Here is a 10449-nt window from a genome sequence, read left to right on the forward strand (position 1 = left end):
GCCGGCCAATTGCAGGGAACACGGAGACAGACGCTCACAATCTCACACACACACACACACACACACACACACACCACACACACACACACACACACACACACACACACACACACACAGACACACACACACACACACACAGAAACACCTATGGGCAATTTAGAGTCTCCAACGAATGCGTGCTTTTGGGATGTGGGAGGCAAACCGGAATGCCGTGTGAAAACCAACGCAGGCGCAGGCGGAACATGCAAACGCCGGGATTTGAACCCACTCTAAATTGCCTCTAGGTGTGATTGTGATTGTGAACGTGACTGTTGTCTGTCTCTGTGTGCCCTGCGATTGGCTGGCGACCAGTTCAGGGTGTATCCTGCCTCCTGCCCTTTGTCAACTGTGATAGGCTCCACCACTCCTGTGACCCTTGTGAGGATAAGCGGGTAAGATGATGGATGGATAGATGGATGGATGGATAGATGGATGGATGAATACCCCAGTGGGTAAGGTTCCACACCACCATCGCAGACTTGTACCGCTCAAATATGGCTTCCGTTACATGTATGCGTGGTGACACGTGTTTCGCATAGCACACATTTGGTACGCCCCCTTTTAGTTGCGTGTTTACTTGCTCAGCTAGTAGGGGCAAAGTCGTCAGTGCGTTCCACGTGTGTCGGCGGCAGGGGAAATATACACTGACGTAACGCTTGTACAACCGCAAGGGAAGGGACCTTTCTGGAGTGAAAACCGTTTAGGAGCCTTCCATTAAAATGTTCTTTTGAAATATTATATAAAAAAAAAAGTGGTTGAGGAATGAGCACGTTATGACTTCATTTCAATGTCCACGCATTACCTTTGATAGGGATGTTGCCCCTGGCAACATGGCCGTCACGCACGCACGTCGTTAGCCAAATCGTTGGAGACTTTAGTATAGCTATCTGCGCCCAATACGGAAACTACTCGTTCATTGGTTGCAGGTTTTAGTTGTGCTGGTTTCGACCAATCAAGCGTTTGTGAATATTAATGGAGTAAAATCCAAAGATCATCTAGAGAGAGGAAACATGATTTGTATGTAATTTAAAGTTAACCTGACGCCATATTTACGTTTTGGGGCGTTTATTGACCGTTGCATTTATCATCGCAAACAACTGAGCGGTGAATAAATGAGAGTGGGCGGGCATTTCCGGTCATTCTTTTAGTCTCGTCACATTTCCGAGTATACAGTCGCGTCTTTTTCTAAGGTAGAAGCGCTTTGCGATTACCCATAATCCCTCGGAACCTATGACCTCACGACCTGTCTCCGGCCTTGTGTTGCAGCGCGACGTCGGCGTAGACGTCGTGTGGGATTTAGCTCGAGCGGGTTCCAGTCGTGCAGCTCCCCGACGGCCGGACGGGCTTGGCGAGTCGCGTGCAGTCGCCGCAATCATGCTGAAATGTCGAAGCGCGTGGGGGAAACTCGCTCCCTTTGCCAGAGGCGCGGCGACGTTGCAGCGGCAAAATGTCACACGAACAGGTATGGAAGAAGTTCACGCAGACGCGTGTTCACGGTTCCTTCGTTTAGCGACCTTATCAGATCGTGCCATTAACGGGACGTGCTTAGCGGTTTGCATATGAAGAGTTGCATGTACAGTATTTTCGGGAAATCATTTGAGGTTTTTTTTGTGTGTGTGTGTGTGTGTGTGTGTGTGTGTAAAAGTGTGACCTTCAATTTGAAAGGGCTCAAAAGTAGCGGTCGAGGATTTTGCCTGAAGTTATTGGCAATATAATAGTTTGGGTCCCTGCGTATTGCCCGCCCTCAACTCTTATAAAAATTGTTTTGGGTTAATTATAGCTGAGGATTTAATACTCCAACGTAACGGTATGATCGTTTTGCATTGGGAACTACTTTTAATATTTTGGTGATTTCGGGAATTAATCATGAAATGTGATGGAATGCACTTGTGTAAGCGCATTGTTTATGACATGAGGCAATTTTGTCATTTCCATGCTCAAGCTCAGACTTTTTATTACAGTTGATCAGCACGTTCATCAGCATTTAATAGTTTCTCGTTTTGACCACTTTTTAATATTCACGTCTTTGTGAAGAAAAGTGTCACTTCACGTCATCCCCGTGGCGACTTCCCCGAGTGACACTGACAGCAGCACTACTGCAACCGGAAAGCGCTCCGTCATGGAAAAATGTTGAAACTGTTCAAAGTTTTCATTTGAAATAAAACCCTTTTCCTCTCGTCAGAGGTTCAGAGAATGGATGGATGGATTCATTTTTAAACGTGAACCACTTTGGAATGTAATCCTTTAGCCTAAAGTGGTTTATTACCGTAATTTCCTGCCTACAGAGCACACCTGATTATTAGCTTCTCCCAGTACATTTGCAAAGGAAATACCATTTGGTACGTACATAAGACGCAAGTTCCCACATTGAAACACGAGATATTTACAAAGAAAGACGGTACACGGAATCCGTTTTCAAAGTTTTAACGGCTTAGCTTAATATAGCAACAGCACGGTAGCACAAACAGGGATGGTAAAAAATTAATAAAAAGCCGCGGCAGCTACACAGTAGCAATAGGCTAGCACAGCACTAACAGGGCCGGTTAAAAAAACAACAACAACATACCGGTAAAAGTCACTTCCTCGGCACGTATATTCCACCGGTCTCACTCTTACCTTTTCTGCTTGCGACCTGTAGGGAAAAAAAGGCACAAACTTGCCGCGGGGTTGGAAGCGTGGGGGGGGGGGGGTGAGTCGCGTAGAAACACAAATATAAATTCACCAAAGTCTCCAAAAAGGTTAGGTTTAAAAAGGCCTTGCTGGATTTTGTAAGAAGTGACCGTGAATTGTTTTTTCCAGGTTTGACCAACGGCCGAACGACCGCACGCGTACCTGCGGCTCACATGGCGACGTGGCCCGCGGGCGGCGGGCAAAACCACTTGTACGTCCTTCTGGTTGGCGCCACCTGCGTCGGTGGAGCAATATACGTGAGTGAACTCGTGCGTGCGGCGGACAGAAAATGTTTACACACCCCTGATCAGATGTCAGGTTATGTCATAGTTCCTCCCACCTCCCCCGTGACCCCCCCCCCAAAAAAAAACAACTTTATTCACCGTGAATATGACCTGTAACCTCATGTTTTAGATACGAGGATATCTCAGTGTCAAAGGCTCAATTTAGAAAATGAAATGAAAATCAAACATCTTCGGAAACTAGACTGTTACGTAACAAGAAACAAAAGCTTTTATGTAGAAATTAGATATGTATTTGGGCTCTGAAAAATATTTTCATTTATGAGTACTGAAATAAATGGAACTTGTATTTGTGTTTACCGAAGTTCCCGTACAACAGAAAGCAGACACCAGACCGGGTTTGGGTGGACTTTTTTGTCCGGTGCGAAATGGGTTTCGAACCGGCATCCTTGACAGTCGGCGCAAATGTTTCTTCCAGGCGTACAGAACTGTTAAAGGAGACCAGCGGAGATATCAGGAACGGATTGCGGAGATTTCGTCTCGACCGCATCGGCGCGCCAAAGAAGCCACAGCGGGCCTCCACGCGGAACCTCCTGGTCAGAGTTCTGCTGATGTTGCGACCCGCGTTTGTTTGTTTTGTTTTTTGGGACTAATCGAGCGTTTGTACCGTCTTGATTTTGTAGCCCAAGAGGTCGTCGCGACAGGTGAGTGAGTCTATTAAGGTAGCGACTTCTTCATGTTGGGGGGGGCACGCGTCCAGGTCAAAGTTGTTGTCGTTGAGTCGTAACGTCCGCCGTGCTTGTTTGTCGCTCAGCTGTTGCCGAGTCGGAAGCTCCGGTCGACCCTCCGTCAGAGGAGCCGGATGCCCGGTCGGCAGCCCCGAGTGAGACGACGCAACCTCCACAAGGTTATTTGCAGAATTTATTATTATTTTTTTATTTTTTCCCCTCTCAAAGTTGCAATTCGTTTCAAGTTCACGTTCTGAGTGGACTTTGCATCACGTCATAATTTTGTATTTTAACTCGTGGAACCTCAACTGGGCCGTTTGGTTTCGGCAGTTGAACAAATCACTTGATAAATTCAGCATTCAACCAAAATTCTTTCAAAGAGCACTTCGAACAAATTGGCCTGGTCCACTCCCACCAAGACCCCAATTTTTTCTCCCTGACTTAAGTCAACCAGTCGAAATTTGACAGCTATGCAATCGGTCTGAGCGCAAAAGGCTTGCAAATTGTGCGTTTGTGATGTCAAACGGCGAATTATTCGAGGCTCCGCCCACCTCGTGGTGGGCGGCTTTGCACATGACGGCCGGCAATGCAACCCACACTCACTTCTGAGTCGCCATTTTAGTAAAGACCCCCACATCAAACGATCCAAATCCGAGGTCGCTATCAATCCTTAACTGCCGTCATCTCAATCAGAGGGAGGCTCTTTTCGACATTTAAATATCTCAATTTTTATAACTGAGGCATCTTTACATCTTATATTAATGTAGAAATCCGGATGTCTCACCTGCTAGGCAGAAAAGACAAAGTAGAATAGCTTGGAAAAAAGGACATTCTGGGCATTTTCTACCCAAAATAGCTTTGGAAGCCCGATAAAACAACTTCATCGAAGGAATAGAATAATAATAATATTAGGACGACAATCACAATTTGACGGGGGTGAACCTTTGATTCATGTCCTGGGAGGATGACAATCTGACTGCTAAAATTGTTTTGAAATGTGAACAGTGACTAATCTGGTTGCACGATTTATTTTGATTCCTTCCCCTCCCCCTTAGGCTTAAATTTCTGGTTGTTTATCATATTAATTGCGTGCTGTTGTGGCCTCCTGATATCAAATACAACTTTTCCCTCATTGTGTCAAATTTTCACTTTTTTTTTTTTTGTACTTGTTACTGGGGTAGAGCAACCCGTTCATCTTTTGAGCATAGCTGCTAGTTGCGCTTCCAAGTGTACGAGCATCGCCGCATTTGGATTCAAAAGCAGCGCTTCAAAACTCAACCTTTAATCTGTGCCAATGTGCTGTTGTTCCAAATATGAATGAAGTTTGGTTGAAGTGTGCAACATCGAGCTATGACTCAGCGGATGACGCGGGCTCCGCCCGCATCACCCGATTCCTTTGCGATCTGTCCTGTGAAATAATAATCTCGAGTTTGAAGTCTAAACTGGTGCGGCCGATCGTCCCGACAGCAGACGAACCTGCGGCGGAAGAAGCGCCCGCGGAGACGCTCGCTGAGGAGGGTAAGCTGTTTCCAAAGCCTCTTTAAGGGGGACACTGTGTGTGTGTGTGTGTGGGGGGGGGCATTACTCCCATCTAGCGGTGGAATTGTTTGGTGCAGCCAAACAAATCGTGGACCCTTAGTCGTTCAAATAAAATACATTACGAACGGTAGCTGTCGCATGTAAAAAAAAAAAAAAAAAAAAAAAACCTCAAAGCTTGCTTATGATTATGTATCAGGACGTTAGCAGAGCTTGGAATACATCAGTAACAACCCATTCCCACTAACGAAGACGGACATCAATTGTGGCTCGTTAAAAAAAAACTTCAAATCATAAACATAAAATAGTTGCTGTATTCTTAAAAAAAAAAAAAATGACATCCGCATTTGGGTACTTATGTAGGCAGACTTTTGTTTTTTTTTTTTTTTTAAGCCCAAGAAAAATGATATAGTGATGGAAGAGGACATTTTTTTTTTTTTTTGGTTCAGGTTAATGAGGGCGTGCCAACAATGTAGCTGACTATATTGACAAAGGCAAAAATACGTTCCGAATAGTTGATCAGTTCAGGACTGATTTCGCCACTGCGGTTCCACCGATCGAACCTGTCGCGTCCTGAAGCCCCCCGCATTGGCTTTGGCATAGACGCGGCGGGGCGTGCTAAGACTTGGTTCCGCCGATGTTTGGAACTGAAAAGCGGGCGGCTTTTTTTGTTCCATTGATTGTAACTTTTTTTTTTGGGGGGGGGGGGGGGAGTTGCAAGCTTGATTTTGTGCAGTTTTGAGGTCCGTTGGGCTCATCAAGTGTTGTGTGTTCGCCGGGGGAAGCCGCAGGACGGGACTCTGCACAGCCGTCGCCCGCCCTCCCGTGGCACGCCCCCTACCTCCTCATCGGCGGAGGGACCGCCTCCTTCGCCGCCGCCCGGTCCATCCGAGCCAGGGACCCCGGCGCCCGCGTAAGATTTCCTTCCGCTTCGGAGCACTTTGGCGGCGTTTGTCTGCGAGCTTGACCCGTGACCTCCGCGAGCAGGTCCTGATCGTGACGGACGAGGCCGACCTCCCGTACATGAGACCGCCTCTGTCCAAAGAGCTGTGGTTCTCCGACGACCCCGCCGTGACGGATACGCTGCGTTTCAAACAGTGGAACGGGAAAGAACGAAGGCGCGTTGCGGGATTCGAACCGCCGACCGGACTGCTTTTTGTCATTTAGTCACACGTTGCACAATGTTGGAAATATAAAGTATACTTTTTTTTTTTTTTTTTTTTAAATCCTGCAGTATTTACTTCCAGCCGTCGTCGTTCTACATCACTCCGGAAGAACTGAGTAATGCAGAAAATGGAGGCGTCGCTGTTCTCACAAGCAAAAAGGTCCATTTTGAAAAATATGTCCACATGCAGATAAATATGGCTGAATTATTTCTATACTATTTTAGTTGATGTAAATTCTGGAGATTTTTGGAAAAAAAAAGTTTAATTTCAGGTTGTCCACATGGACGTGAGAGGAAATAAAGTGAAACTGGACGATGACGCGGAGATTTCCTACGACAAGTGCTTGATAGCAACAGGTGCGTCGCGGCACTGCGTTTGTCCTCCGAGCGACCGCTCGAGGGCTCATTTCAAGTTCCCTTTAGGTGGCGTTCCGAGAAACCTGCAGGTCCTGGACCGAGCCGGAGACGAGGTGAAGAGCAGGACGACGTTGTTCCGTAAGGTCAGCCATCTTCAGCAAAGCCAAACAAGTATTGCTGTAGACGCAATTTAGACGGCAATTCCTCCCTAAAACCCCCCCAAAAAAAAAAAGTATTGATCATTTTAGAGACGGTTAACGTTCTGCTTTTCACTCACTCCAGATCGACGACTTCAGATCCTTAGATAAAGTCTCCAGAAACATCAAGTCCATCACCGTCATCGGCGGCGGCTTCCTGGGCAGCGAGCTGGCCTGCGCCCTCGGCAGGCGATGTAAGCCCCAAAAAAAAAAAAAAAAAAACGTGGCCGAGGGGACGGGGAGACTCCGTGCGGCGTTTCACGACTTGTCCCGTTTCAGCTCAGGATTCCGGTCTGGAGGTCATCCAGATGTTCCCCGAGAAGGGCAACATGGGCAAAGTTTTGCCCGAATATCTCAGCAACTGGACGACGGAAAAAGTCAAAACAGGTTTGCCTCGCTTTTAGCCTTCCTCAAGCTAATCGTTTTTTTTTTTTTTTTTTTTTTTTTTAAATATATATTTCTTATTTCCTAGAGGGTGTCAAAGTCATCTCAGAAGCTTTGGTCAAGTCTGTCACCTGCAAAGATGATCAATTAGAAATCAAACTAAAGGACGGGCGATTGGTAAGTCCAGTGTAGCTCAGAAAATAAAAGTTAATAGCCCAAAAAAAAACATATATATATATATATATATATATATATAATGTATATTTGTGCCGCAGGTAAAAACGGATCACATCGTCGCGGCTGTCGGCCTGGAGCCAAACGTGGACCTCGCCAAGTCGGCGGGTCTGGAGGTGGACTCGGACTTTGGCGGCTATCGAGTCAACGCGGAGCTGCAGGCTCGCTCCAACATTTGGGTGGTCGGTTAATGATCTGCTACTCGTTAATAACGATTTAGAAATGACACCGCGGTCTCACCCGGGCTCTCGCGTGGCGGGTTCAGGCGGGAGACGCGGCGTGTTTCTACGACATCCGGCTGGGCCGCCGACGGGTGGAGCATCACGACCACGCCGTCGTGAGCGGCAGACTGGCGGGGGAGAACATGACGGGAGCCAACAAACCTTACTGGCATCAGTCGATGTTCTGGTGCGTGTTAGCGGGTCAACTACTCCGTTTTCCGCCTTTCAGATTGGACGTGTGTAGCAAATGACTCCAGTCAAGTTCAGGACAAATATTGGGCTGATTTGGAAACTATTTTAAATATGCAATGGAAAAATGTACCGTAATTCCCGGCCTACGGAGCGCACCTGGTCATAAGCCTCACCCGGTACGTTTGTAACGGAAATACCATTTGGTACATACATGCGCCGCAGCTGTGGAAAAGCCGCAAGTGCCCACGTTGAAACACGAGATATTTACAAAGAAAGACGGTACACACAAAGAGTTTTCAAGGTTTTAATACCGTGGCTTAGCTTAACATAGCAACAACACGGTAGCACGAACGGGGCTGGTTAAAAAAACAAAAACAAACATACCTAAATCACTGAGACATGGCAGGAGCACAGCAGCAACACGCTAGCGCGGTGCTACCAGAGCCGGTTTAAAAAAACAAAACAAAACATAGCAGTAAAAATCACAGAGACATGGCAGTAACACTGCAGCAACATGCTAGCGCAGTGCTAACGCTAGCATGGCGCTAACAGAGCCGGTTTAAAAAAAAAACATACCAGTAAAAATCACAGAGACATGGCAGTAACACTGCAGCAACATGCTAGCGCAGTGCTAACGCTAGCATGGCGCTAACAGAGCCGGTTTAAAAAAAAACAACATACCAGTAAAAATCACGGAGACATGGCAGTAATACTGCAGCAACATGCTAGCGCAGTGCTAACGCTAGCATGGCGCTAACAGAGCCGGTTTAAAAAAAAAACATACCAGTAAAAATCACGGAGACATGGCAGTAATACTGCAGCAACATGCTAGCACAGCACTAACAGGGCCGGTTTAAAAAAAAAAAAAAACCATACCGGTAAAAGTCACTTCCCCGGCACGTATATTCCACCAGTCTCCCTCTTACCTTTCTCGGCTCGTGTGCCCCCTTGTGGCCGTTAGGAAAAATGCACAAGTCAACCACATAAACCCGCCGGGTTGAAAGTCACGGATTGTAGGCCGGAAATTACGGTACGTCAATTCTTCTTCTAGTTTCAAACTGTCAAAACCTTTCTGTGAGGTCACTTTAACATTCTGAAATGATAAAAGTTTTAAAATAAGTAATTAATCGCACCTCTGTAAGGTTTTGAACGCGGTTCATGTTGAATGTGATTGCCGCGTCATGTGTTGGCGCAACTTTCAGCGAGTTTTCGAAAGCAACTCACCTCCGCAATTTTGTCCGACAGGAGCGACCTCGGTCCTGACGTGGGTTACGAGGCCATCGGGATCGTGGACAGCAGCCTGCCCACTGTGGGGGTCTTTGCGAAGGCCACAGCCAAGGACACCCCGAAAGCTGCCACTGAGAAGTCCGGTACGAGCGGTCGTGCAAGACCGGGTAGCGCGTCGGCTACTTTGCGTCTCGTTGACGACTAATATTTTTTGTTTTACAAAATGCTAACTGCGTGGGTTTCCTCTGGGTGGGCACTCGGCTTTCCTCCCACATCCCAAAAACGCGCAACATTCATTGAACGCTCTAAATTGCCCCAAGGTGTGATTGTGAGTGCGACTGTTTGTCTGTCTCGATGTGCCGTGCGATTGGCCGGCGACCAGTTCAGGGTGCGCCCCGCCTCCTGCTTGTTGACAGCTGGGATAGGCTCCAGCACTCCTCGTGAACCTCGTGAGGATAAGCGGTGAAGAAAACGGATGGACGGACTGTAGCATAACACCACATGCATTTTCAGCTGAATACCGAGAGAACACTCACAGGGGCCGCAGCTGCTGTCGGCCGCAGCTTACAACCCGACGCTCACGTGGGGACGTGCCAACCTTTTCTCCGTCTTCTTTTAAGACTTTCACGTTCTGCGATTTTGCTGACGATGGGTCCAAATGATGAGCTTTGCCGTGTTTTGCGAAGGCACCGGCATCCGCTCCGAGAGCGAAACCGAGGACGTGGCGTCGAGCGCGGCGGCCCCCCCGACGCCCGCGCCCGCCGTGGCGGCGCCCAAAGACGACTACGGCAAGGGCGTCGTCTTCTACCTGCGCGACAAAGTGGTGGTGGGCATCATCCTGTGGAACGTTTTCAACCGGATGCCCATCGCGAGAAAGGTTGAACGATCTCATTCAATATCGCAATCGAAGATTTTTTTTTTTTTTTTTTTTGGATCATTTTTCCTAACCGTCTTTTGTCATCTGTAGATCATCAAGGACGGGGAGGAACACGCAGACCTGAATGAAGTCGCCAAGCTGTTTAACATCCACGAGGATTAGGATTTTGGACATTTTGTCAATTTCGAGCCACGAGTGGCGTCGACGTGAATTATTTTCATAGCACACTTGAAATTGCAACAATTCGTCCTCCTGGCCCAGCCTTGATGCAAACACAAACAATTTTGTGTCACAAAATCCCGGGAACAGTTTTGAGTCTTGACAGCAGCTCGCTCGGAGAAAGAATCCATTAAAAAGTATTTTTCAATTGGGTTTTAACC

At 47.4% G+C, this 10449-nt stretch overlaps 1 protein-coding gene across 3 annotated transcripts; it reads left to right on the plus strand.

Annotated features, from left to right (window-relative positions):
• The first annotated feature begins 1092 nt into the window (after positions 1-1092).
• On the plus strand, positions 1093-10436 carry aifm1 (apoptosis inducing factor mitochondrion associated 1). Of its 3 annotated transcripts, XM_061802476.1 has the most exons (20): positions 1093-1229; positions 1306-1501; positions 2839-2966; positions 3430-3547; positions 3635-3655; positions 3766-3858; positions 5147-5197; positions 6001-6128; positions 6203-6333; positions 6450-6540; positions 6653-6737; positions 6804-6880; positions 7020-7128; positions 7214-7321; positions 7407-7495; positions 7594-7734; positions 7818-7960; positions 9211-9335; positions 9879-10069; positions 10160-10436. In XM_061802476.1, exons 2-20 carry the CDS (start codon positions 1414-1416, stop codon positions 10229-10231), a joined length of 1989 nt encoding a protein of 662 aa, XP_061658460.1. In that variant the 5' UTR covers positions 1093-1229; positions 1306-1413; the 3' UTR covers positions 10232-10436. The 3 variants fall into 3 exon arrangements, with proteins under 3 accessions (XP_061658460.1, XP_061658458.1, XP_061658459.1); XM_061802474.1 differs by lacking the exon at positions 1093-1229 and having other exon boundaries at positions 1244-1501; XM_061802475.1 differs by lacking the exon at positions 1093-1229 and having other exon boundaries at positions 1244-1501; positions 5150-5197.
• Positions 10437-10449: the final 13 nt, after the last annotated feature.

The sequence above is a fragment of the Syngnathoides biaculeatus genome, chromosome 18, assembly GCF_019802595.1.
Source record: "Syngnathoides biaculeatus isolate LvHL_M chromosome 18, ASM1980259v1, whole genome shotgun sequence".
NCBI lineage: Eukaryota > Metazoa > Chordata > Actinopteri > Syngnathiformes > Syngnathidae > Syngnathoides > Syngnathoides biaculeatus.